General features: G+C 55.3%; 1 protein-coding gene across 1 annotated transcript; it reads left to right on the top strand.

Moving 5' to 3' along the window:
- The first annotated feature begins 5 nt into the window (after positions 1 to 5).
- Positions 6 to 27,583, top strand: BCL7A (BAF chromatin remodeling complex subunit BCL7A). Its single transcript, XM_020283130.2, has 6 exons — positions 6 to 306; positions 7,131 to 7,212; positions 10,532 to 10,628; positions 14,770 to 14,937; positions 19,968 to 20,089; positions 24,675 to 27,583. Exons 1-6 carry the CDS (start codon positions 215 to 217, stop codon positions 24,744 to 24,746), a joined length of 633 nt encoding a protein of 210 aa, XP_020138719.2. The 5' UTR covers positions 6 to 214; the 3' UTR covers positions 24,747 to 27,583.

Genomic DNA, 27,583 nt, shown 5'->3' with positions numbered 1-27,583 from the left:
TGCAGCTGCCGCCCGGCGCTTGCGCACTGGGCCCGGGCGCGCGGCGGCACAGGCTTTGTGTGTGTGTGTGTGAGTGCGTGTGTGAGTGCGTGTGTGTGTGAGTGTCTGTGTGTGTGAGTGAGTGAGCGGGCGGGCGGGCGCGAGTGTGGCCGCCGCGGAGCGCGAGCAGGACCCGGCGGGCGCGCTCCCCAGCCTCTCTGTCCCCGCCAGAACCATGTCGGGCAGGTCGGTTCGAGCCGAGACCAGGAGCCGGGCCAAAGATGATATCAAGAGGGTCATGGCGGCTATCGAGAAAGTGCGCAAATGGTAAGCGGAGGCGCCTGCTCGCTCGCTCGCCGCTCGGCGCCGCGGCCGCCCCGAGCCCGGGCGCGGGTACAAAAAGCCGCGGGGCGCTGCGCCCGGGCCGCCCGCCCGCCTGCCCGGCCCGGCCGCGGGGCCCGGAGTTGGCGAGGGCGGGCGGGCGGCGCGCGAGCCGGGTCACCTGCGCCGGGCGGGGGCCGCGGCCGCTGCCCAGGTGCGCTCGCGCCTGTCGCCCACCTGGCGCGGCGGCGGCGGCGGCAGCAGCCCGGAGGCGGCGGGCGCCCGGGCCGGGCGGCTGGAGCGGCGGGCAGCCCCCGCCGCGGCGCCCGGCTCCCGGGAGGGGGGCTCGGGGCCGGCCCCAGAAGCCATTTCGTTCTGTGCAAGTCACATGAAAGCGGCTTCCCGCGCGCCGGGGCCGCAATGCCGGCGGCGGCGGGGAGAGCGCGAGCTCCATTGTGCAGGCTCCGAGCGGGCCGCCGCCGCCGCCTCCCCGCGCGCCCCGGGCGGCGCAGCCCCGGCCCCGCGCCCCGCGCCCCGGCCCGCGCCGGCCTCCCCGCGCCTGCCCCGCCGCCGCTCCCCGCCCCCCGGCCCGGCGCCCTCGAGTCTGCCGAGTTTGCGGAGCGCGAGCCGTTTAAATTTAGCGCTTTGGGCTGCCTGGAGCGAGGGCTCTCGGCGAGGAAGAAAGATGGGGCGAGCGCGGGAGGAAGGGGCGCGGGCCGCCGCGTCCCGCCCCGCAGCGCCCGGCGCCCGGGGTCGGGCGGGCCGCAGATTTTGGCCAGAAGCCGGTCCTGGGCCGCGCCTGCCTTCCCACCCCGGGAGCCCGTGCTTGTTTCGCGGAGAGAGCCCTTGTTTTTGTTCTCCGCGCGGGGGAAGGGGTTCGGCGCCCGCCGCGCGTCTCCCGAGCGAGTCGGCGCCCGTCCCGCGCGGCCTGTCGGGGTCGGTGCGCGCGGACCGTCGCGGCCTCGCGGGGTCGCCGCGGACGCCGACCGGGCCGGGCCCCGGCGCGAGCACGTCGCGGGCCAGGTCGGACTTGTTGAAAACTCGCGGCTCCCTGGTTTCAACTTTATTATTTTTTTCCCACGGCTTCACTGGGGTCCGGGAGGGAGGGGAGCAGCCGCCACGGAGTCCCCGAGGGTCGGCGCTTGCCGGCCGTGCCGACCCCTTATTTAAAGCCCGGAAACCGGGCAGGCCCGGCCGGGCAGGGAGTGTTTATGTCTGGGGGGGTGTCATTTCTTGAGTCACGCCTGGGTCTCTCGGAGCCACTGGGGGCGAGCCTCCGGTCTGGCCGTGTCACAAGTTAGCCGTCCTTTCAGAGTCAAACCCAACAAAAAAGGCAAGAGGAAAATCAATAAAGTCCACGTGCTCCCGGGCCTCCTATGGAAAGGGCCGTCTGATGGCTGGATGCCCGGCCGTGGGCTGGGTTTGGCTCCAGTGGGACAAAGAATTTTCAGAACCGTGAGAAGGGGAGGCTTTCCCAAGTTGAGATCCCAGTCGCCGGTGCCTCGGGAGCTCCCCTGGAGCGCAGGGCGCCCAGTGCCTGACCGGAGCCATTTAAAAATGGCAGAAACTGCTGCAGGCCAAGGCACACACTGGAAAGCAGCCGCAGCCCCTCTCCTGTGGGATGGCCAGTGGGAGGCTGGAGTTGGCCCCCTCCCTGCGGCAGCCCCTGTGCAAAGAAAGGACTGGTGTCTGTGCCTGGGTCCCTTGTGTCACCGGGGGTGGCTTAGAAAGGGGCCCCAGCAAGCCGCCTTTCTCTGCTCTGCTGGGGAGGCGTGGTGGGGCCTCCTGCTCCAGGTTCCCAGCTGGGCAGAGGCTCTTGCACCCTGACAGCTGCTCCCGCAGGGCGGCCAGCTGCTCTGCAGGGAGGGCAGATGGAGAGATGGGGCCTTCTGCCCCGCGGGCCCCAGAGCAGCCGGCCTGGAGGCCTTGGTGGCTGAGCCCACTGGGCGGAGCCTGTAGTTGGGGTGGGGGATGTGTCTCTGCCCCTCCCTGCGTTTGACACATCTTGTCCTCTGAAGACCTCAGGCTTTGGGATCTCTCGGTTGGGCTTCCAGTTCACTTCCTTGCTGTGACCTTGGGCAAACCTCGTAACTTCTCTAACCATGGCAACAAGAGGCTGCGCTGCTTCCTCCTCTGCTAGGGCAGTTGAGGATGAGTAAGGTCGTGCTGCCAAAGCACCTCACCCTGAGCCTGAGCGCTCGTTAAATGTTGTAAAGTGGACTTTGTAGAAACTTGGCTTTGTGATTTTTTTGTTTGTTTGTTTCTTGTTTTTTCTTTTTCTTTCTTTCTTTTTTTTCTTTTTTCCTTTTGCCCCCTCTAAGCAAAAAGCCATGGCTTTATTGTCTGGGCTCCTCCAGCCCCCAGGAAGCTGAATCGTGTGGTGGCTGTGCCCGCAGAATGGGTCTTCCAGTCAGCCCTTGAGGCTTTGGGTTGTTTATTAACCGTGTGGCCACCAACCATGCGTTTCACCAGTGGCTGGGACAGGGGGTTGCCAGATTTAGCAAATAAAAACACAGCACACTGAGTTAAATTTGAATTTCAGATAAACAACGACATTTTAAAAAATAATAAATGCTTTTTAGTGTAAGTATGTCCCATGTACTATTTGGGACATACTTATGCTAAAAATATTCATTTATCTGAAATTCAAATTTAACTGGGCATCTTGCATATTATGCAGAGGAGAGCTGGGGTGTGTGGTGTAACTGTTAGTCCCGTAAGCCTAGGGTGGTATTCTCCTGTGCCCTGTGACCCCTAACAATGCCCCCCTGGACCCCCAGCCCTGGAAAAAGCCAGCAGCTAGCCTTGGCCTCCACGTCTGCAGCGGCCAGGTAGTTTCTCCGGTCCTTTCTGTCTGGTGCCCCAGCAAGGCAGGCTGGAGGAGTGAGGCCGAAGGGAAAACAAAAGAAGATGGCCGAAGGGAAAACAAAATGGTGGGCCTCTTTTGGGGAAACTGGGCCAGGCTTAGAGAGGCCCAACGTGGGTCGAGAAGAGAAGGGGCAGGGGGAGTCGTTGGGTGGGAGACAGAGACTTGAGCTGCCAAGTTGACTTAGGCCTGGGACCCCATGGCACTTGGCCTGAAGGTTCCCCTGGTGACTTGCTGTGGGGACTGAGGCTGAGGAACCTGCCACCCAGCCCTGGGAGAGGTGCACGTCTGAGCCTGAGGCCTCACCTTCACGCCTCTGGGGGTTTCATCACAGGAACCTTCCTGCCAGGTGCATGGCAGGTCAGCTGGACCTGGGCCCGCTTAGGCTGAGGCCAGCCGTAGGCCAGGCTGCCTGAGGTTTCAGGGGCTAGCCCCAGGGAGTAAATACAAAGTGACTCTCTTGGGGAGTTGGCAGAGTCCTCTTGGGTGCTGAGCGACCCCAAGATTGTCTCCTTGGACCTGAACCCAGGAAAACATTGGAAATTGTCCTTGGCCCGGAGAATCTGGGATAGGTGTTTGTAGTTTATATAGGAGTCCGTGCCAGGGAGGAGCATTTGGAGCTATGTTCTTACATTGGGGACCTCATTTTGTCCTTTTGTCCCAAGAGCCCAAGTCTGATGGGAAAAGAGAGGTATTGAAGCCAGGCTGACTACAAGGGACCATCAAGGTAGGAGGGCTCAGGGCACACACCCAGGGGCAGCTTCACAGCAAGGTTGGGTACAGCCTAGTGGTCATGGTGAGTTCTAGCTCCCGTGCTTATAGGTGGCGAAAATTGGGGAATGAGAGGGAGCCAAGGAGCCCATCTGGAGCAAGCTGTCGCTCTTCAGGGAATGTGGCCCCAGATCATGTTTTCAAGAGTAACCAGAAATCTGGATTTTCATGTGGAGTCTGATTTTTAAGTTTGGCAGTAGAGGCTAAGTGCAGTGGCTCACGCCTGTAATCCTAGCACTTTTCGAGGCCAAGGCAGGAGGATCGCTTCAGGCCAACAGTTTGAGACCAGCTTGGGCAACATAATAAGACCCCATCTCTACGAAAAAAATTTTACATTAGCCAGATGTGGTGGCACATGCCTGTAGTCCCAGCTACTGGGGAGGCTGAGGCAGGAAGATTGCTTGAGCCTAGGAGTTTGAGGTTGCAGTGATCTGTGATGATAACGTTGCCTCTAGCGTGGGCAATAGAGTAAGACCCTCTCTCAAAAAAAAAAAAACAAGGAAAGAAAGAGAGAGGAGAGAAAAAGAAAGAAGAAAGTTTGGCAGTAGGTTCAAAATTTTAAAAGAACAGAACTGTGCAGGCCAAACAAAACACGCTTGTCGGCCAGCTGTTTGCCACCCCAGATGTAAGGTAACAGTGCAGCTTATAACCCTCGTGGGGGCCATGTGTTCTGGGGTGACGGGTTTGGGGAGGCAGTTGTGGGAAATCTCGTCTGCTCCCCTGAGCCCCGACGCCTGCCTGGTGTGTCTGTGAAGTCCCATTTTGTCCTCCCTGGTGCTCGCTCAGTGACTTGCCCTGAGTCCCGGGGCGCCCTCCTCCTGGGGGGCTGCTGGCTGAGCCAAGGTCTGAGGTCGGCGTACATGACGGGGCCTTACCGTTCTCACCCCTATCCCGAAACCCCCTGGACATCTGCACCTAGAAATGCAGCCGAAGAACAATTTCCAATCTCTGGGGTGACCTATGGGACTCGGCAAGGGGTCTCCATCTGGGGCAAAGGGAAAACCAGAACCTGGTTCAGCTTGTGGCCTGGAGCCTCCCAGGGAAGCAGCTGCAACTTCAGACCTTCATCTTGGATTGTCCATACCGGCAGAGCCCAGATCTCTGACACACTTTCTGCCCTGAAAGGTGTCCTGTGTATTGCAAGTCAATTACTCTCTCTCTCTCTTTTTTTTTTTTTAACACAATCAAACCTTGAGTGTGTTGATTTACTGGGGCTCAGGCCAAGGAAGCCAGGAGAGGGCTCGTGCGTAGTGAGTGGCTTTGGCCATTTGCGTGGGGTTCTAGCAGTTTGTCATGCTTCCTCCAGCTCGTATTACCCATGTGCTCCCTAGAATGGGTTCTCAGTTTTCATGGGCAACAGAACAGCACAAGGTGGGCTCAGGGATCCCAGCCTGCGCTTAATCCTTGTTCTTCTGCCACCTGCAGTCTGTGTGACCAAAATCTAGTGATATAACTTCTCTGGGCCCCTGTTCTTTCATCTATAAAATGGAGTGATAACTGTTTCTCTCTTGTAGCTTGTTGGGAATCTCAGAGAGGGCGTGTAAATACAGTGCTTGGCGTGAAGCCTGGCATGTAGTAAGTCCATGGTACACAATGGCTATTATGATGCTTGCTCTCTTTGTCACTGAGGTTGTTCCTGGGAATGCCTTGACCCTTCCAGGCACCTTGTGATTATTCGTAATGGAGGCCGTGAAAGATTGGCATTGTGGCTTGTCCATTCTTCCAACAGGAGGTTGGAGACAGACAGGTGGGTGGTGACTTAGATACGTCCCTTTACTTCATTCTTTTTTTTGAGACAGAGTCTCGCTTTGTAGCCCGGGCTAGAGTGCAGTGGCATCATCATAGCCCACTGCAGCCTCAAACTCCTGGGCTCAAGAGATCCTCCTGCCTCAGCCTCCTGGGTAGCTGGGACTACAGGCTCGTGCCACCACACCTGGCTAAGTTTTCTACTTTTTGTAGAGATGGGGTCTTACTCTTGCTCAGGCTGGTCTCAAACTCCTGGCTTCAAGCAGGCCTCCCGCCTTGGCCTCCCAAAGTGGTAGGATGACAGGCATGAGCCACTGCTCCCGGCCTCCTTTGTTCTTTCTGTGCTAAAAGGGACAGGGCCTGAGGGCCGGAGGGGCTGCTCCTGATAGTGCAGGAGTTCACCTCCCCATGCCTCAGTTTCTTTGTCTATTGAATGGAGAAGTTGACACTTCCTTCCACTAGGTTACGTAAAGATTAGAGCTAGTGAGCACAGTACTTGGCAGGTAGAAGGCACTAGAAACGGTCATTAATACAATAAGAAAAGCCGGGCCCTAGCATCCTCTGGCAGGGAACGTGAAGGACCCTGGCGGGCAGCGTTTTGGGGGCAGAGGTGTCTGTGGCTTCGGCTGACTGGTTTTGAGTGTGCTCGGGCTCCCAGAAGCCCCCATGGTGACCAGGTGGGGGACCTGTAACATGCCACTTGTGCGCCAGGTGTGCGTCTGGCCCCTACAGCCCATCGTGGGTCCCTCTGAGCCGCCAGTCTCCTCACTGGGTGGCACAGGCCTGGTCCCCTCCAGTGTGGCCGCTCCGCTGGGTGTGTGGGGCTGGAAGGGACTCAGTCCGACTGCAGGGGTCAAGGGCAGAAGGCGGGTGGCTGTGTGATAATCTAAAAACCACGATGGCCCGGAGCGGGCCGGTGGCGGTGGTGGACAGTGCGGTAATTATTACCTCGAGCGAAGGCCGTCTCCGCTTTTCCTTCTGGTCCGTAGACCGGCCTCTCGCAGCTGGGGCCCGGCCTCTGTCCTTCAGGAGTCTGGAATGCAGCCGGGGCGGCTGTGCAGACAGGGCCACCCTCCCCGCCTGGCTGCTGCCACAGGTCCAGGCCGGGCGACCTCCTTTCGGGCTGGCTGAGGCCGCTGCTCTGAAGGGCAGAACCAGGGCAAACATCCCCCCCCCGTGTCTGCCCTGCCTCCCCTTCGCTGCCCCCAGAAACGTCACGAGGAGGGCAGGAGGAGCCTCACGTGTCCTTGGTACCCCTGCTCCCCACAGAGTAAATGCCCCACTGGCCGAAGCCCTGTCTGTGTGATCGGAGCGTGTTCTCTTACGCCCGGGGCCAAGCAGTGGCCCGGTCACGGCTGCCCCGAGGGAGTGTGGCCTGTGCCCCTGCTCATGAGCCGGGTCCTGCCCCATAAGCCCCTGGTAATGGGCCCTTCCTTGTCCTCCACAGGGAGAAGAAGTGGGTGACCGTTGGTGACACGTCTCTGCGAATCTACAAGTGGGTCCCTGTGACAGAGCCAAAGGTCGACGATGTGAGTATCCGGGGCTGTCCCCTGGGCTGGGGCCATCTGTCCATGCCCCTCCACTACGAGGAAAGGGGGGCTGCCTGCTGTCACCCACCCCCATGGGAGCTTGGGGCTGAGGCCCCCTGGGAGGCAGAAGGACCCAGCTTAGGCCTGGAGAGGCTGCTGGACCTGTCCCCGTCCCTCTCCAGAGCCAGCCCACAGAGAGGTGGGGAGTGTCCCTGCAAGTTGTGTCTTCTGGGCTGGGAGCCCCCGGGGCCCGGGCAGCACAGGTGGGGCGGCATGGGTGGCACCCACAGTGTGGCTCCACTCCTGAGCACCTGGCCATCTGCTGGGCCCCGGGCTAATGCTTCACGTGCATCAGCTCATTTACTTCTCACACTGAGTCAGTGGAGTTGATCTTTTTTTAACTGTCTGTACCAGTGACGACATGGGCTCAGAGAGGTGAAGTCACTTCGCTAGAGTCACACAGCTCTCATGGAGCTGTGAATCCAGCTCGTGTCTGTCTGACTGCAAAGTGCATGTTCTCTCTGTTCTTGGAGACCCTTCTGGCGGCTGGGGCTGCTGGTGGCAGGTGGCTCCAGGAGTGAGAGAGTTCCAGAAGGGGCGGAGCCATCCTGACTGCCACCACTGGGGGGCGCTCGAGCGGCTGTGCTGGCTCGGCGAGGGCTGGATGGCCAGGTGCTGCCCTCGGCTCCCAGGTCAAACCCAGAACGGTCCCACCTACGGGCTTTGCACGAGCTCTTGTCCTACCCGGACTGCCTTCTCTGCTCGCTCAGACCAACCCTCATGGCTCCAGTCGCTCCTGGGAGTGATGTGGTCCTGACTGGTGAGCTCTGGGGTGGGGGGTGGCAGACCCAGCTGCCTCTGTAAGACTGGGCTAAGCCTCCCCGCCACTGCCTTTACCTACCTGGGTCTCTAGGCTGGGCTCAGCTTCAGCCCCATTCTTTTTTTTGGAAGAAAAAGTCTCACTTTGTCTCCCTGGGTGGTAGAGTGCAGTGGTGTCATCACAGCTCACTGCAACTTCAAACTAACCAAGTGAGCACGCCTGCACCCTGCTAATTTTTCTATTTTTTGTAGAGACAGAGTCTCGCTTTTGCTTAGGCTGGCCTTGAACTCCTGACCTCTAGCAATCCTTCCTCCTCGGCCTCCCAGAGTGCTGGAATTACAGGCCTGAGCCACCGCGCCCAGTCTCTGATACTGTGGTCACATGCTCGCCCCTGGGCGGTCGGTGCTGGGCTGACAACTTAGGCATTTGTTGTCCCTTCTGGTTCGGGCTGGGGCTCCACTAGGGCTGCCTTCCCCAAAGGAACGGAGCCTGGGTCTGTCTCCTCTGCCCAGAGGAAGAGCAGCCCAGCCGGGCTCCTCGAAGGCAGGCCCGGCCAGGCCCGCGTCTGTGCCTTGCACATCATTAGGTGTAGAGACGCCGGTTGCATTTGAGAAGACGTGGTCCCCGCTCTCAAGGAATTTCTAATCTCGTTGGGGGAAGATAATTATAGAATAGCATGAAACAGACATTAGGGACGTGCCAAATGGAATGTGATCAAGGAGAAAGCGTTGTATATGGGCCGTCGGGAAGGACAAGGCAGCTCCAGGCTGGGCAAAGGGCATTGGATTGGAGCTGGACACACCAGCCCCGAGTAACCTGTGGTGCTGGGCGGTGACCCCACCTTGCTGGGCCTTAGTCCCCTCTTTTGTGCAGCGGAGCAGTAATATCCAGCTCGTGGGGTTTCTGCAACAGAGCAGAGGCAGTATATCACCACGGAGAACACTTAGCACGTGCCGGCTGTGCAGACGGTGCCCCAGAAATGCTAATTCCCCTTTCGTCTGTGAGCCATGATGTGCAACACGCCACCCCCAGCCCGCCCCAGGGCAGCGGGGCCCGCCTGGCTGAGCATCCTGATAAATGCAGATTCCTGGGCCCCGTCCGGGCAGCTGAATCAGAATCTCTAGAGGGTTGGGGCTGGGGATCTACACTGTGGGGGACAGCTTTTTATTGGTTTAAACCCCCAGTGACTGTATGGCTACACCAATTTTTTATTTTAGAGCTCTAGAAAATTTCATCCTTTCAAATAGGTGAAACATGGTACAAAATTCAGATGTCACTCTAAAAACCATTTTTTTTAATTAAGATGATTCACGTACCGTAAAATTCATCTTCTAAAGCGTGCAGTTCCATGTTAGTATATTCGTAGATGTGCACCCATCACTACTGTAATTCCAGAACATTTTCTTCACCCTAAAAAAAAGATTGTACCTGTTGGCAGTTACTCCACCTTCCCCGCTCTTCTGCCCCAGTGACAGCCAGTCTGTGCTCTGTCCCTGTGGATTTGTGTGACTTCTTCAGACGTTGCCTTGTGACTGTACGTCTTTTTATAAATCTGTCTCGTCCCCACACACACACACACCCCAGCCCAGTTCTCTTCCTGGGAGGCAACTCGTGTTACTAGTTTTTGTTTATCCTTCTAGAGGGAGCCTGGGCTCACAGACACGTGTGCAAATACACACTCGTGTGTCCTTTGCTTCCCACTAACAGTGGCATTCACATGTCCTGCACATTTCTTTTGTACGTCGTGGCGATATTGAACTATTTTAATACGTTAATATTTTTGCAGATCGTTCGGTATTAGTACGTGAAGAGCTGCTTTATTCTCTGTAATTGTTGCATTGGATTTCGTTGGATGAATGTGCCATAATTTGTTTAATGAGGCTCTTACCGATGGATGCAGATTGTTTCCAACTGATTCTATTCCAATTGTAAAAGATGGAATGGCACACAGAAAGCATCCCCTTCATCACCCCTTCCTCCCCGGCTTTTCCCTCCTTACCTCCCCCTGCGTTTTTGTGCTGGAAGTCGGCTTACTTCGCTTTGAGAAAGGCAGCCCCAGGGGGGACAAAGCTAGTGGAACTGAGTGACCTGTGTCTTTGCCATGGTCACCTGGCGTCACTTTGTACCTGCTCTGGGCTGGTGGGGGCCTTTTCCCCTGATACTCTCCCGAGAGGAAGAGGCAGTTGCTGCTAGCCAGGGTGTCTGCATGCTGCTGGGGCCGGCCCCGCAGACAGGCAGGTTCATTTCCCAGGGTGCCAGCGCCCGGCCGGCCTCAGAATCCTGCCGGCTGCGGGGATCTTTGATTCAAAAGTGGGCAAGGGCCTGAGCGCAGCCCCTCGTGGAACATGTTCAAATGCTGGCCCAGGAGAGCCCTCCAGGGACTTGAGGGCTCCAAGCGGATTTGATGGAATAAAATATTCATACCGCTCCCCAGGGACCCGGGTGAGGGAGCACACACGTGATTTGGTGACTTGGTCTCTGCTCCATTTTCCCCTCCAGAAAAACAAGAATAAGAAAAAAGGCAAAGATGAGAAGTGCGGCTCGGAGGTGACCACTCCGGAGAACAGCTCCTCCCCGGGGATGATGGACATGCATGGTGAGCGCCCTGCGGTCTGTGGCCTCTCCCTCGGGTCCCTGGGCCTTGGTGATGCACTCGGTCGTGTTTATGTTTCTCAGCAGGTTTGTTCACATTCCGGGCAAGGGGTAGGAGAGCTGGGCAGGGCCAGGAGGCCTCTTTGCCAAGGAGTAGCAGGGGAGGAAGTTTCTCTCTCCATTGCACCAAGCCAAGAAATGTAAAATAAACCAGAAACATAAAAATAAGGCCCTCTCCTCACCCAATGACAAAACCTCACCAGAGATGTTTCCTCTGTCCCATGTATGCCCAGGAAGATTTTTGGGGGTATGTGTTTCTTTTTCCCTCCTTATATAAATGGCTATGTTTTCCATTTCCCATTTTGCTTTGGCTGCTGGGAAGCTCCAAACTAGATTTCCGACTTCATGTTAATCACTAGGACCATGGGAACTGCTCTTCCACATCCACACCCACAGCCTAACTTCCTTTGCTGTCTTATTCCCAAAGTTGTAACCCAGCCAAGTGCTGCGTCACACACCTGTAGTCCTGGCCACGTGGGGGGCTGATGTAGGGGCATCACCTGAGCTCAGGAGGCCAAGGCGACAGTGCGCTGTGATCACTGCACTCCAGCCTGGGCCGCGTAGTGAGACGCTGTCTCTGAACAACAACAACAAAAAAACACCGAAAAAAACGGAAGTTGTAACCAGCGTCCCACCCGTCAAATCCGTGTCAGTGCTGTAGCTGTCTGCCATTGTTGCCCATTGCTGGTGTTTGGTTCTCTTTTTGCCTTTTTATCTGGGAGGAGAGGCGCAAATCATAAGTGTGGGGCCCCATTAAATGTTCCCAAACCGCACCCACCCGTCTGACCTGCCCAGGTTGGAACACAGAGTGTTCCCAGCCTGTCCCTGTGGTCCTCCCGACGGCCTCCTGGTCCCCTGTCCCTGCCCTTCCAGGGAAAACTGCCTCAAAGACTCAAACCTGAAGTTTTTTTAAAAAATCGAGTGAGCGGCCGGGCGCTGTGGCTCACGCCTGTAATCCTAGCTCTTGGGAGGCCGAGGCGGGCGGATTGCTCAAGGTCAGGAGTTCGAAACCAGCCTGAGCAAGAGCGAGACCCCGTCTCTACTATAAATAGAAAGAAATTAATTGGCCAACTGATATATATATAAAAAATTAGCCGGGCATGGTGGCACATGCCTGTAGTCCCAGCTACTCGGGAGGCTGAGGCAGAAGGATCACTCGAGCCCAGGAGTTTGAGGTTGCTGTGAGCTAGGCTGACGCCACGGCACTCACTCTAGCCTGGGCAACAAAGTGAGACTCTGTCTCAAAAAAAAAAAAAAAAAAAAAAAAAATCGAGTGAGCTTCCGATATTTACGAATAAGGAAATCTGCGTTACTGCCGTCCTCTGAGAAATCCAGTCTGGCTCCCCGGAGCGGGTGCTCCCTCGAGGCAGGGGCTGTGTGAAGCCCGAGCAGTGTCCCCTAAGCGGGGGGAGGTATGTGGCCTTCCAGGGCCACCTGGCTCCACCACCTCATTTTGTCACCTGCCTGGCCCACTGGGACAGGAGCTTGCAACCCCTGCCTTTTTCCATCTCTCCATCCTAATTCCAAGGTCTTTGTACTTGTGACCACCCCTCGCCTTCCGTGCAATGAGGCAGAATCAGATGAGTAACGAGATAAGGAAATCAGAAAGGAATGTTGGTTTGCTGGAGTTCCCCTGCGGGGGCTTGGCTGCTGGTTGACGTGTCAAGAGAGCCCCCCAGCTGGCCGTAGGATCATAGCTGGGATGTGTTTGATCTTTGGAAATAGATATTTGAGCTGGGATGTGACTGGTCTCCCTGCACTGCTTAGCTCCCCTTCCGCTGTGGGGATCGAGGGGATCCCAGGCCCAGCTCTGGATTTTGGTTGGATCATAGTCATGGAATTATAGGTGAAGAGAGATCACCATCCCCCAAGGTTCAAGTCCTAACTCTCCCAGGACCTCCCCTGGCCGTGTGCTCTTGGGCTAGCTACTTAGCCACTAGCCTTCAGGTTTGCTCAGTTTTATCTGTAGAACGAGGCTGGTCGTGCCGACCGTGTAAAGTCAAGATGATCCTTTAAAAGGATCACGTTAATGAGACTGTCTCGCAGTCCTTCAAAGGCGGAGTGCATGTTTATGCCTGGACACATGCTCCAGAAAAATCTAGGATGCCTGACAAACCAGGTCCCTGGACTCGGGAGCCCTGTTTACCTTCTTGGTATTTCCATTTTCGTACGTGTGCGGCCGAAACTACGCCACGCTGTGGGGTGTGGAGACGCGCAGGCAGGGAAAGAGTTTTCTGGAAGGCTTCAGGTGGGAGGATGGGCTCAGAGGAGGTGACGGGAGAGGGTGCACACATTTGGCCCGTTAGTCTACAAGACTCAGCTGGTGTCAGCCCAAGTGTCAGAGTCACCCTGTTACCAGGTCACCAGGCTAGCCTCAGACAGCTAACTCCTTAGGCATTAGTGCTTACTGTCATTAATTAACACAACTGAGCCTGAGCCTGGGGGTCGAGCTGCTTGCACACATACCTTGGCATGGAAAAGAAGTTTGGATTTTCTTGAAGGATAAATCAGGAGAGCGCACATCCTTTTCTCTTTTTCCCTTAAGTTCCAGAATTCACAGGAGGATGCTTTTGTGTAACGAGCACCCCAGAGTATGCTTAAAATAAGACCCAATTTACCCATTTGGGGCTGCCCGACTGCCTGGTGCTTCCTGGGCGGGTCGGGGTGGGAGCCGGGCCGGGCAGCCTGAGCTCCCGGCTCTGCTGCTCTGCCCTCCGGCTCCCCCCCCCTCCGTGGAGTGAAGGTGGTAGCAGCACCTTCCTGGTAGGTGGCCGGGAGGCTTGAACGAGGCGATTGTACATGCTCCTGCCTAGCGCCTGGCGGGTAGCTGGTTCTGGGCCTGTTGGGTTGTCTCTCTCTCTCTCTCATTTTGCAAAAATGGCTCGGTCCCAGGTGCAGTGTGGCCTAGAAAGGCAGTGCCAGAGCGTGGTGGTATTTTTGAAATCTCCACTTGGGTATCTGCAGTTTAAACTGATTCTGTGTGCCCTGGAAGTGGGTACAGGACAAGGAGGGGGCCCCTGGGCCCCCCAGCTCTGGCCCAGCCCAAGCCTGAATGCCACCGGCCAGTTAGCGATTCCCTCTTTTCATCGTGAGAAGTTTCATTGCAGAGAACAATAGGGAGATGAACCCCATGTGCCCCATGCCTTGGTTTTCGTGAACACGATGCCATGTTCCCATCGTCTATTTTTTTAATGTGTTAGGTTTTTCAAATTGAAGTCTAATTTACATTAAAAATATTCACAGCTCTTGAGTGTAAAGTTCAGGGAGTTCTGACAGTTGTGTGCAACCTGCACTAGACCATTTTAAAGTAAATGTCTCTGCATCGTGACATTTAAGTCTATGTCGAAACATTTCAGCGTGCATTGCTAAAAAATACCGTTTCTCTGTGCCTACCATACCACTGTGACTTCGAACAGAATTAACAATTCCTTAATAGCTTTTAAAATCCAGACCGTATTCAAATCCCCCAGTTTGTTCCAAAATGTTACAGCTGGCACGTTCCAAACAGGATCCAGATCATTTCCATGCATCATGTGTAGTCGTCGGGCCTCCTAGCTTTCTTTCACTCTACGGTAACCTTCCCTGTTTCTTCCCCCTCCTTTTTTCTTTTTTTTTTTTTTCTTTCAATAAAAATGATATTAACTTGGAGAGATCAGACCAAGTGTCCTTTGGAACGTCCCACCCTCTGCCGTTGTCTTGTTCTGTCCCTTTTGTTTCGTGCCGAGTGGAAGTTGGCCTGGAGGCTCGGTGGAGTGGGAAGAGACGGTTGGCGGTGCTGCTCGCGACCACGCCGCGCTGTCCTGCGGCTGCACAGCCAGATGCACAGGGCGTCTGCTTCCCCACCCAGATGTCCCCAGAGAGTTTAAATGTGTTAGGCCACCGTCTCTAGCCGGCTGCCTCCAAACACGGGCTCCTTCTCCGTGAGCGAGTGGGGGGAGGCCCCGGGGGGCGTGGGCCGCTCCGGAGGAGGGAGTATCCAGAGCTTTTCCTGGGAGAGTCCCTGGCACAGGGACGCCGAGCCTCCCGACCCGCCTGTCCTCGGCAGCGGTGGGACCTCAGCCTCTGCTTCTGCCCTCCCCCCGCAGACGACAACAGCAACCAAAGCTCCATAGCCGACGCCTCCCCCATCAAGCAGGAGAACAGCAGCAACTCGAGCCCTGCTCCGGAGCCCGCCGCAGCTGTGCCGGGCGATGGCACCGAAGCCAAGGCGGACGAGGCCCAGGCCGACGGGAAGGGGCACCCCGGGGCCGAAGGTACGTGCCCTCCGGGGCTGGGCTCCCAGGGGCCTCCACCGGCCTTCAGCATTCGGGGGACAGGTGTTTAAGGAGGCCCTGCCATGAAAGGTAACCCTGGAGCGCATGGCCTCATGGGGCGATTAACAACTCAGACAGTCTATTCTTTGGAAGCCAAGGTGGTGGTGAATTAGACAGTGGGAAGGGCGAATGGGGAGTGTTCCCAAATGACAGGGGGTGTTGCAGTTTTAGGGTGGTCAGGGAAGGCCTCACTGAGTAGCTGGCATCGGCACAGATGAGGCTCAACTAGGCAAGAGTAAGCCAGTATGTATCTGGAGAAGAGTGCTGTGGGCCGTGCAAAGGCCCTGTGGCAAGCGTGTGTGCTCGGCGTGGCTGGAGAAGTGTGCATGAGAGACTGGAAAATACTGTAGGGTCAGAGAGGAAGCAGGGCCTCTGGCGTTGGAGGGCTCCTAAGGCTACTGCCCGACCCACATTTTTATGACGAGTGAGATGGGAACCGTTGGGGTTTGGGTGACATGATCTGAAGGATGAGGACCGATGATGAGGGGACCAGGGAGGAGGCAAGAAGCCCAGTGAGGGGCTGCTGCACTTGTCCAGGTGGGAGAGGATGGTGGTCGGACCGGGGAGACAGACGGGGTGGTAAGGAGTGGTCTGATGGGGGGTGGTATTTGTGTATACAAATGTACTGTGGGTGTTTTGTTTTTATTTATTTTGAATTCCTACAGAAAAATTGAAAGAATAGCACAACACTCTCTTGTATGTCCACCAGCTGAACTAGGCAATTGTTGGTTTTGGGGTGTTTTTGTTTTTTTTTTTTTACTTTGTCTATAAACATTTTTTTGGTGACCATTTGAAAATAAGTTATACCCCTGAGGGCGTTTCCACCTTAAACACTTAAGCATGTGTTTTTTAAAAATAAGGACATTCTGGCTGGGCATGGCGATTCATACCTGCAATCCCAGCACTTGGGGAGGCCAAGGCAGGAGAATCGCTTGAAGCCAGGAGCTTAAGACCAGCCTGGGCAACGCAGTGAGACCCTGTCTCTACAACACATTAAAAATAAATAGATAGATAGGGCTGATTTCCGACTTCTTTTGAAAAATCAGATTTGGCAGTACTAGGCCTGCTTTTCCCTGAGGCAGCAACCAGTGACAGCAGAGAAGTGGCTTTCCTCCAGGGGGGCGGGATGGGCTCTAGTCACCGGTTACCACACTCCCCACCACTCCCTCTTGTCTCTCCAGCATCAGAGCCAAAGGGCAGTTGCCATGTTTGTTTTTTGTTTTTTTTTGGGTTTTTTTTGAGACAGGGTCTCAGTCTGTTTCCCAGGGTAGAGTGCAGTGGTATCGTCATAGCGCACTGCAGCCTCCAACTCTTAGGCTTAAGTGATCCTCCTGCCTCAGCCTCCTGAGTAGTTGGGACTACAGGCACTCGCCACCACATCTGCCTAATTTTTTCTATTTTTAGTAGAGACGGGGTCTTGCTCTTGTTCAGTCTGGTCTCAAACTCCTGACTTCAAGCGATCCTCCTGCCTCGGCCTCCCAGAGTGCTGGGATTGCAGGCGTGACCCACCACGCCAGGCCCAGTTGCCATGTATTCCCCCAGGATCACTGTTTTTCCTATTGTAGATTTAAAAGGAAAATTAAGATATTTCTTTTTATTTTTCTTTTTTGAGACAGAGCCTTGCTCTGTTGGCAGGGCTAGAGTGCAGTGGTATTAGTGGGGTTATCACAGCTCACTGCAACCTCCAACTCCTGGGCTCAAGCAATCCTCCTGCCTCAGCCTCCTCAGTAGCTGGGACTACAGGTGCGCACCACCATGCCTGGCTGATTTTTCTGTTTTGTTTTTTTTTTGTAGAGACAGGGTCTCTACAGATAACAGGACACAGATAAGGCAAGTGTCCTCCTTCCCGTCCTTGGTTGGGGGACCACTGCCAAGGCTATTCTGTGGACACTTGGCCTGGAGCCTGGTGCGTGGGAAGGGTCTGGGGAGCCAGGGGAGCGATTCTGGGGGTGCTGGGGTTTGGTACGGGCTGCGTCTGCAGCCTCGTTCTGGCTTCTTTCCCATCCCGGTTTCTGTCTGGCTGCGGCCGTGTTTCTCCCATGTTCAGGGTCTGCGTGTCCTTTGCTGTAGAGGGCCGGTTAAAACCCAGCTGCAGGAATTGTATTTTAGGCTCATGCTCTCTTAACGGCCACATCGCGCTAGCTACTACCCACCCCCTCCTTGCCGCCACCGAAAGCTGAAGTGTTGGCACGCAGGTGGGCCACCCCAGAGCCCTGGGCCCACACGGCTGCCCAGGGGCTGCCCAGGCAGGACCCACCTGCCCATCGCCAGGGGTCGCCGAGCTCCCTGCGGGGAGGGCACAAGGATGAGCCACATGGCTTTCCCAGGTGGGTGCGCACTGCCTGCTAGGACGGGACAGGTCGGCCACCAGCTGTTGACCTTGCATTGAACTTGTTTACTGCTGAGTGAGTTCAGGGAACGACATAATGTCCAAGCTCCCTGGACTAAATTTAGTCCCCAGGAAAGTAATTTCCCCTGGGTGAATTCCAGCGCCGCTGCACTCAGAGCCGGCTGCTGCCCGAGCCCTTGAGCGCTCTGCGAGCGCCGAGGCCGGTTCCCGCTGAGCAATCGGCCTGGCTCGCAGGGGAGGCCAATGCCGGGGCGTCTCCGCCGGGCGAGGGCCAGCGTGAGTCTCCGGTGATCGGCCGCCTTCAGGATTCCTAAGCCTACGTCTGGGGCGCCCACCTCCGGCCCCACGCCTGAGAGCCGGCTGTGCCCAGCAGAAAAGGAGCTATGGCCGGGCGCGGTGGCTCACGCCTGTAATCCCAGCTCTCTGGGAGGCCGAAGCGGGCGGATTGCTCGAGGTCAGGAGTTCGAAACCAGCCTGAGCAAGAGCGAGACCCCGTCTCTACTATAAAAAATAGAAAGAAATTAATTGGCCAAGTAAATATATACAAAAAAAATTAGCCGGGCATGGTGGCGCATGCCTGTAGTCCCAGCTACTCGGGAGGCTGAGGCAGGAGGAGTGCTTGAGCCAGGAGTTTGAGGTTGCTGTGAGCTAGGCTGACGCCATGGCACTCACTCTAGCCTGGGCAACAAAGCGAGACTCTGTCTCAAAAAAAAGAAAAAAGAAAAGAAAAGGAGCTATGGTCAAACGTAATGCCACAGATGTGGCAAATTTTTTAGGTCAGTGAAAATTTTAAATGTTTAAGTTAAAACAAATATATGTGTTATGAAATAGACTATAACAACAACATGGATTTTTTTTTTACTTCCTTGTTGAGATGAAATTCACATAAAATCAACAACTTTTATGTGAAGAACAATTTGCTGGCATTTAGTACACTCAGAAGGTTGTGCAACCACCATCTCTGTCTAGTTCCAGAATATTCCCATCACCCCAAAGAGAAACCGTGCCCCCACTAGCAGTCACTCCCCATTTCTCCTTCCTGCATTCCCTGGTGACCACTAATCTACTTTCTGCCTCCGTGGATTTGCCCGTTCTGGATGTTTTATGCGCACGGAATCCTACGACATGTGGCCTTTTGTGACTGACTTCTTTTCGCTCTGCGTCATGGCTTCAAGGTCCGTCCATGGCGTGGCATGGCGTGGCGTGGTGTGTGTCAGTGGCTCATTCTTCTCTCTGGCTGAATCATGTTCCTGTGCATGTGTGTCTACTTGTCTGTCCCCTCACATTTGGGCTGTCAAGAATAGCGCTGCCGGGAACATTGGTGTACAAATAGCAGTTCGAGTCCCAGTTTTCAGTTTTTGGGTACACACCTACGAGGGGAATTGGTCCTAGGATAACCCCTGTGTGGGGTTAGTTCTCCTGGTCTGACGACCGCTCACGGCCCCTCACGCTTGCTCAGCCCCGGAGGGAGCCCCCGATTCCTCTGCCCCAGCCTGTCTCAGCCCTGCCCCTTGACCTCATGTTGCTTGGTTGATTTTTTTCCTGCCCTTTGTTATTTCTCTGCCTCACAAGCCCCAGAAAGTAAGCCTCGGTTGCTCGGGCATTCTTCAGGATTAGCCGAGTGTGCTTTTCAAGAATCAGGGTGACAGTGTTGGGGCCCTGGTGGGATTTTGCTGCTCTTTTTACGAGTCTGTGGCTCTGTGCCCGGTGAGCTCTAGGTAGACCCGCTGCCACCCCCTCCTCCGCCTCCAGCCCGTCCCCTCCTTCAGCTGGAGAAACCTGGGGTGAAGCAGCAGGGAGACCGAGGCCTGAGAATCGCCCGGATGCCTGGATCCGTCAGAGCCACCGATGGCTCGGGGGCTGCGGTGCCGCCGTCCTGTGAGCTCTGGTACTTAGAGAATTGTTAAAGACGTGAAAAATTCTCCCCAAACGCTGCTCGTGCCTATTTGGGGAGGGGGGAGATTATGTGCATGTAGGAGGAAAAACCTGGAAAGATGGGAAATAAAATCTCTAAAACATTAGGAGGAGGGTCTCTGCGTATAGTGTGAGTGATGGGTGACTTTAAATTTATTTTTTTCTGTAACTTCTCTTTCCTGCGATGATCAGTCATTGCTCTGACAATCAGAAGAATACCCATATCATTAAGGGAAATGTTTACAAAGGGCCAGGTCCCTCTGACGTTCCCCAGGAGGAGAAGGCAAGCTCTGGAAGGAGCGAGGACGGAGGACGGAGGACGAGGACGAGGACGGAGCCACCTTGGCGGTGGGAGGGAGGGATGTTCAGCCATGATTGTTGGATGCACTGGGGCCACCAGGGGGCGCCGCGTGCACGCAGCTCGCGCCGGCAGCATCCTGCAAGGCTGGGGCACGTGGCAGCTAATCAGGGTGCCCGAGAGGGCTGGGGACCTCAGGGCAAGCGTGTGGCCTGGCTGCTTAGAACAGTGTCACTAAGAAACAAACGAGAGGCTTCTCCCAGCCCCCCCACACCCACAGGCAGCCTGCTGCAGCCCCCAAGACCCCCGACCACAAAGCGCCCAGCTGCGGTATTTTTAGAATCTGGCCCATCTGGCTCCCCGTTCCACGTGCCTGAAAACAGCTTCTGTCGCCTTGCTGTTCCGCAGACGCTTCTGACGAGCAGAATTCACAGTCTTCGATGGAACACTCGATGAACAGTTCAGAGAAAGTGGAACGGCAGCCATCTGGGGACTCGGGGCTGGCCGCGGAGACGTCAGCAATCTCTCAGGTACGCCGATCCAGGTCTCCGAGGGGCGGCTGGGGCGGCCGGGGCCTGTTGGGTTGTCGAGGGTACGTTGAAAGGTGTTTTGTCGTTTTGTTGCTGGATACGTGGAACTGTCATTTATCTGTGAGCCTCGTCCCGTATCTGCCCTGGGCGCCACAGGGATGGATGAAATGCAGGGTCCCTGTCCTCAGTACGGGAGGAGGAAGGGTCCTTTATCCCACCCTCAGCTTCATCGTTTTGTCCACTCGGGTTCACAGAAGCGTCGCCTCGTCTCAGCGACCCAAAGTCAACATCCTCCAGGCCCGGGAAGGCAAGTGGCTCACCCTTTGGAATGTCGCAGCTGCCCCCGTGCTCCTGGCTGGGCCCCGTTCTGGGTTGTAACTGTGTGTCCGAGTCTGGTCTGGATTAGTCAGTGCACACGGTGTGCCCTGTGGTCAGGACCAACCTCCCAGAGCCAAGCCCTGGTTTGAATCCCAGCAGTGTCCCTTAGTAGCGGGGCAGTTCACTTCTCTGAGCCTCAGTCTTTCCAGCTGCTGAATGGGCTCACAGAACTGTCTTAACGCCCTGGTAAGGACTGGATGAGAGAACGTGGCCTAGCGTGGAGCCAGACACAGAAGACGCCACCACTATTACCGTAAATCCTGCAGACTCACCATAAGAGGAGTGGGGACTCAGAGGTCTCGAAACTTCAACTCTGCTGAGTGTCTTCTGGTGTCTCCAGGGGAACAAACGAGGTCACAGCAGAAAGAAGGGAGGCAGCAAGACGCTGCAGTTCTCGTTGCAGAGCCTGAAAACAGGCCCTCCCTGGAGGTGTCCTTCAGGCTTTAAAATCTTCAGACCCTGAGGGGCTCCCCCACGAGCACCCAGGCACAAAGAGGGCATTGACTGAAGGTGCGTTTGCCGTGGCAGGAAGTAGCCACAGCCTCTGCTCCAGAGGGGGCTGGTCACGTAAACCTGAGGTCTCGTGTCAAACAGACAAGCGTGGCATCGCTCAGGAGAGCATGGCTGGACCTTGCAGGTACCGATAAACATTCTTGCAGCATGAAGTGAGAAAGCAAGTTGCATAACTGCAGGCGGAGCATGAGCCCATTTGGTTAAAAACAATACAAATTCAATTTGGCCGGGCGTGGTGGCTCACGCCTGTAATCCTAGCACTCTGGGAGGCCGAGGCGGGCAGGTGGTTTGAGCTCAGGAGTTCGAGACCAGCCTGAGCAAGAGCAAGACCCCGTCTCTACTATAAATAGAAAAATTAATTGGCCAACTAATATATATAGAAAAAAATTAGCCGGGCATGGTGGCACATGCCTGTAGTCCCAGCTACTCGGGAGGCTGAGGCAGCAGGATCGCTTGAGCCCAGGGGTTTGAGGTTGCTGTGAGCTAGGCTGACGCCACGGCACTCACTCTAGCCTGGGCAATAAGGTGAGACTCTGTCTCAAAAAAAAAAATTTAAAAACAATACAAATTCAAACCTGGTATATAGTAAATAAGTATGAGATGTCCGATTTTCTTAAGTACTAAGTTTGACCGTTGAGATCTCTGACATTTCACTTTGACACTTCCTGTTTTACGTTTACCGTAAAGGTACAGCCTTCAGTCTTGCAAAGGCACATTTTGGCTTGTGATTTATCTTTCAGATTTTTTTTTTTTAGAGTAATTTTTGTGAAACCATGGATAAGTGAAAAATTTGTTTTATTTTCGAATATTCGTTCCGTCAGGGAACCAGTGCTGCACAGACAGCTCGAAATAATCAACGAAGTGTCTGGGAAGAATGTGGCTAAGGAACGCACAGTGCGTCGATGGCTTGAGAAGTTCCGTTCTGGTGATTTTAATCTGGAAAATGAGCCACCTGGGCGACCTGAGACCACGGTGGATAACGATGAGCTGAGAGCTGTGGTGGGAGCGAATCCATCTCAACCCACACATGAATTAACAGCAAGGTTTGACGTTACTATTCTACACTGTATTGTTATTTGTGATGAAAAATGGATTCTTTTTGACAATCGCAAGCATTCGGCACAATGGATGGATAAAGATGAAATGCTGAAACACAGTCCAAAACCTAAAACTCATCAAAAAAAGCTAATGGCATCTGTTTGGTGGTCCAGTACTGGTATTATCCACTACAGCTTCGTGAAACCTGGACATTCGATTACAGCAGATGTCTGCTGCAGCCGGTTGGATGAAATGATGAGGATGCTTGCAGGGAAGCAGCCGAGATTGGTCGATAGAGACAGGCCAGTCCTCTTGCAAGACAGTGCTCAGCCCCACGCCACACAGACGGCACCGCCCAAACTACCGAGGCTGGACTTGGAATCTCTCTGTCATCCTCCGTATTCACCAGACCTTACACCAACTGACTACCACTCCTTCCAGGCTTTGGACCACTTCTTGCAGCGAAAAATATTCAATTCTCAACAAGCTGTGGAAAACGCCCTTCGCAGTTTCGTCGCCACTCGTTCTGCAGGCTCCTTCACTGCTGGCATAAACCAGCTGCCACTAAGACGGCAAAACTGTGTCGACAGTTTAGGTGCATACTTTGGTTTATTGTACTGCTTCTTGTTTGAGATATAATAAAAACTACGCTTTTGATTAGAGATGGGACATTTCCTGTTTAATGGCCTGACCAGAACCAAAGTTGTCGGCTGGGGTCTCCCGGCCCCTGGAGCTCAGTAGAGAAAAGGTCAGCTTGACACTTTGACCCACACCCTGGGAGAGTGGCCAGCGCCCTCCCTGATGTCTGCAAAGGCCAGTGGTTTCCTGTTCCCATGTCCCCCTATGTCCGCTCCTGCTTCCAGACGACCCAGACCTCTTCGGCCGTTTGCCTGCTCGCGCAGACGCACACCCTGCCCTACAGGGTCAGGCGCGGGAGCAAGGTGGGGCATGCAGTCCGGCAAAGCAAAGCCCTGACGTTTAAAAACACACATGTTCGGCCGGGCACAGTGGCTCACGCCTGTAATCCTAGCACTCTGGGAGGCCGAGGTGGGCGGATTGCTCGAGGTCAGGAGTTCGAAACCAGCCTGAGCAAGAGCGAGACCCCATCTCTACTATAAATAGAAACAAATTAATTGGCCAACTAATATATATAGAAAAAATTAGCCGGACATGGTGGTGCATGCCTGTAGTCCCAGCTACTTGGGAGGCTGAGGCAGGAGGATCGCTTGAGCCCAGGAGTTTGAGGTTGCTGTGAGCTAGGCTGACTGACGCCACGGCACTCACTCTAGCCTGGACAACAAAGTGAGACTCTGTCTCAAAAAAAAAGAACACACATGTCCTCCATGCTGCCCACACCCAGCAGCAGGAGGATGCCCCTGGCTCTCCCTCGTGCTCGGTCCATCTTGCACTTCTCTCTCTCCCTTCCCTCCTCCCATCTCCCTCCCTGCTGGGAGGCCCTGAGGAGGCCAGACCATCCTCCCTCTTTCTGGGCTTCACTCCCAAGCTCACCCACGGCCACCCCTTGGCCAGGAGCTCCGCAGAACAAAAGGCCCTTCACCTTCGTGGGCTCCACCTTCCCTGGAAGGCGCCGCGGCCCGCTTTCTCCCGTTATGTCTGTGTCGTGCTCCTGTCCCTTTTTAAACAAGGCAAAAGGGGAGAGAGGGAAGAAAGGCCTTCCTGACTCCCAATGGTTCCTGCTCCCAGGGTCCCCCAGGAGCTCCTGTCGCCTTCTCTGCAAGTGTCACGCCATGTCCTACCTCCAGGCCTGGGGGCCTCTGTTAACGTTTAGCGCTGAGCACCTACCTCAGACCCAGTGCTGCACGGTCCCGCCCTGCCCTCCTGGGGCTAGCAGGGGGCAGGGGGCCTGGGGCAGGGCTGGGATACAGCAGACACAAACGGGTCACAGAGTCACACCAAGTGCTGTAAGAGGATGGGACAAGGTTACTGAAGAAACAACAAGCTATGTTGGCTCAGGTGTGGGCGGGGTGCTGGGCAGTGCAGAGAGGTGGGTGGGACTTGCTAACAGGTGGGGGGTGCAGGCGGGGAGGGGGCTGCTGGGTGCCATCTGGGCTTTCTCCAGGGCTTTCTCCCAGGCTGATGGGTGGCTGTAGTCGGGACTGGGTCTCAGGTTAGGTTGGAGATGCCCGGGATGACTGGGCGATGGGTGAATGAGTGAGTGTTGAACCATTTTGGGGGTCATGGGACTTTGTGGGAATTCGGTGACAGGTATAGACCCTTCTCCCAAGAGCAACATGCATACTTACATTCAGCAAGGGCTGAGAGTGTGCCCCAGTTAGACTGTGACGTGGCAAAGTGAGTCTGGGCCTTCGAGAGATGGCCTTGGAACTTGGAGAGGCGAACTTGAAACTTGTGCACAAATAATGACCCTAGCGATTCATCGCGGACAGAAAGGTTGACGACAGTCTGGGCGAGTGAAGGGAGCATGGCAGTCCTGGGTGAGGACATGGTTCACGTGTGGCAGGGCCGGGCGGGGGCAGGAGGAGTCCGAGTGTGACGGTCTCCCTAGGTCTGGGAACCTCCTGAAGCCTGCGCGTGGGCCTTGGTCTGACCGCCCAGGCCGACCTTCACCCGTCCAGCCCAGTCGCCCCCCCTGGCGTATTAACCGGGTCTCTCTTTTCTTCCTTCTTCCCCCAAGGATTTGGAAGGTGTGCCGCCCTCTAAAAAGATGAAACTGGAGGCCTCTCAACAAAACTCCGAAGAGATGTAGACAATAAGCAAAACCCTCCGGTCCATGTTTCATGGAAGGTACATCAGCAATTTATTCTAGAACAACTTTGCCCGAGCGACTCCTCTTGGGTGCGAACAGAACTACTAACGTTTCAAGTTTACCAAGTGCAAATCCAAGAAAACCTAGAACGGCGTAACTTCTCAGACACTGAAGAACTCTGCTGTGAGGCGAAACACTCGAACCTTTAAGCGGCTGTCCTTGGGGAGGCGGGCCGGCAGCCAGGAGCGTCTGCACACTGTCTCGGAAGCCGAGGTTGCGTTTGTGTTGCTGCTGTGTTTTTTTTCCACTTCTCTATTTAACGATATAAGCTATTTGAGGGTGGTACCGATCAGGAATTCGCTTTTCGTCGGGGCTTTTCACACTGTTCAACCGATTCCTTCTGCTTTCTGTTTTTGTGCCTTGTGCCCTTGAGGTGACCTCTGGCATGTTTCCTGGTTGTTTTGCATCTTCCTTTGCAAAGTGCCGTCTTGGTTCGTTGGGGCGGCAGCTGCCACCGCGCTCACCTCTCTCCTCGGTGCCCCAGGACTTTATCAGGGCAGGCCGGGCGGGGCGGGGGGCTCCTCGGCGCCCACCTGGTTTGCAGGTGCAGGGAGCTCCGGCCCCTCTTGAGCCCTGGGTGGGGTCCACACCGGCCTCCAGGGCCCGAGGAGTTGCAGATGTGGGGCATGGTCCCCAATGGCTGGCCTCCTCGGTCCAGACTGGGCACTCCATATGCCCTCGCTTCCTGGGGGCCTCTGAGGCTGGGTGTTCGCGAGCCTACAGCGGCCCCGATGGACATGCAAAGCCCTTAGATTTTTCTGGCACTTCCACTCTATTGCCCCCACCCTCACCCCCGGTTTGTTCCAGACCTCCGAGGATGAAACGGCTTTTCTGGCTGCTGCGAGGCTCATCTCCTAAGACGCTAATGGCCGGGGAGGCTAAGCGCAGGCGGCAGGAGTAGCTGGTGCTGAACTTTCTCTCCTACGACGTTGCTTGGATTTGAAATCCACAGTCACCCGCTTCCCTCCGCCTCCTCTGCGCCCCGGCCGTGCCCCGAGAGGCAGGATTGCGGCCAGTCACAGTCCACTCGCTTCTGCGTGACGTTCTGACAGTCCGGTCGTGTCTCCTTCCCGGAACGTGCTATGTATGTGGGTCCCCACGGGGGAGCAGGCCTTGATGGTTGGGCCTCCAAGGCCAGAAACAAGGCGCCCGGGAGTTAGAAAGATTTGTACACCCTTCCGAAAGGAGAGACGGGCTCACCCTCCGTCCCCGCCTGCGCTGGGACCACGTCCTCTCACTCAGCCCTGATGCCCCCTTGGACGAGCTGCCTGGTCGTTCGGTTCTGAGGCCTGGTTTGCTCCTAACGTACGGACTCCTCAGACCTTAAACCCTTTCCTGAGCTTTCTTTACTGCACTGGAGTTCTAACTCCCTTTGAGTTGTGTGTTGGGGGGTGGGGGGATCGTGGGTTTTGTTGTGTTTTTTTGTTTGTTTTTTTCTTTTTTTTTTGGCTAATTGGTGCATATTCAGGTACCACCTTTGACGTGTGGATCTTTCTCCTGACCACCATGGAAAGCGCCTGCCAGATTCCATTTTCTAAGGGTTTCTGAGGGTGAGGCTCTTACTTTTTTTTTTTTTTTAAAGGGAGCCTGTCTACTTCCTGCACTTCAAGAAGAATCAAAATGTTCCTGAATTTCAAATACCTCATGCAAAATGTCTCCTGAAATAAGGGAAAAAAAAAAAAAAGAAACTTTGCAAAATCTTAATGTTGAAGTTAGCAATGCCGAAAGGTTTCTGTCTTAAAAAAAAAAAAAAAAAAATCCTCGTACTTACCAATTTTGCCCCTCAGGCAGGCAGTTCTGTCGAGAACTGGGTTCCGCGGCGGCGCAGAAGCAGTCAGATGCGTCCCTCCCGGCGCCCCCGCGCTTCGCCTCCAGGCCCTGTAGAGTTAGAGTCGCGTTTTTCTTTGCATCGAAACTCCATTTTGACGGAAGATGAATTTGGATACTTACGTGCTTTTCTTTTTTGGGAAACGAGAGGTTACAACCAAGACAGCTGAAGGAGAACGAGACACAGGCAGCCACGGACACGGAGGGCGAGGGGAGTTGGCGCGGTTGAGGATGAAGGTGACGAAGACGTCCACGGTACCGAGGCTGTCACTAGTTTTTCTCTGAAGTGCCTGAAGGTAGGAATGGGCCAGTGGCTGGGACCCACCGGGCCCGGCCGCGGCCACGCCAGGCAGAGCGCCAGCAGCCCTGCACTCCACGCTGGCCGCGAGGGCCTTCCACGCGGGCGACGAGACTGCGAAATCCCATGTGCTTCCTTCCCGGCGCGGTCCGCTCCTCGGAGCCGCTGCCCCCAGCCCGCACCCTCGCCTCCCCCACCACTGAATCCAAGACCTTTCGGCCGCCAGCCGGGGTGGGGGTCCTAGGCGAAGGCCTTCCGCGGACATCGGCCCGTGGCCTAAAGGGCTCCCAGGGCAAACTTGATTCCCCCAAAACTTGAAGTCGTGGAAGCTGCGGCTACACATTCCACAAAGTGCTGGCACTTACACCCACAACCCGGAAGGCTGCTGACCGATTCATGTAGGGTGGTGACCTCCCATTATCAAACGGTGTCATGGTTTGGAATGTTCATTATCGCCGAGGACCTGGTTAGAGGCATAAAGACTTTTTTTCACCGTTACCTAATGTTTTTTTTTTCCTTCTTATGATCTTTTTTTTTTTTTTTGGTGTGTTGTACAGCAGTATAATTTTTCACTTATTTATTCCATCAGTAGATATGGTTTGTACAATGTACAATGGTTCCATTTCAGAAAATAAAAAAAAAGTTCAAATCA

The sequence above is a fragment of the Microcebus murinus genome, chromosome 22, assembly GCF_040939455.1.
Source record: "Microcebus murinus isolate Inina chromosome 22, M.murinus_Inina_mat1.0, whole genome shotgun sequence".
Taxonomy (NCBI): domain Eukaryota; kingdom Metazoa; phylum Chordata; class Mammalia; order Primates; family Cheirogaleidae; genus Microcebus; species Microcebus murinus.
This window is presented reverse-complemented; position numbering and strand designations above follow the sequence as displayed.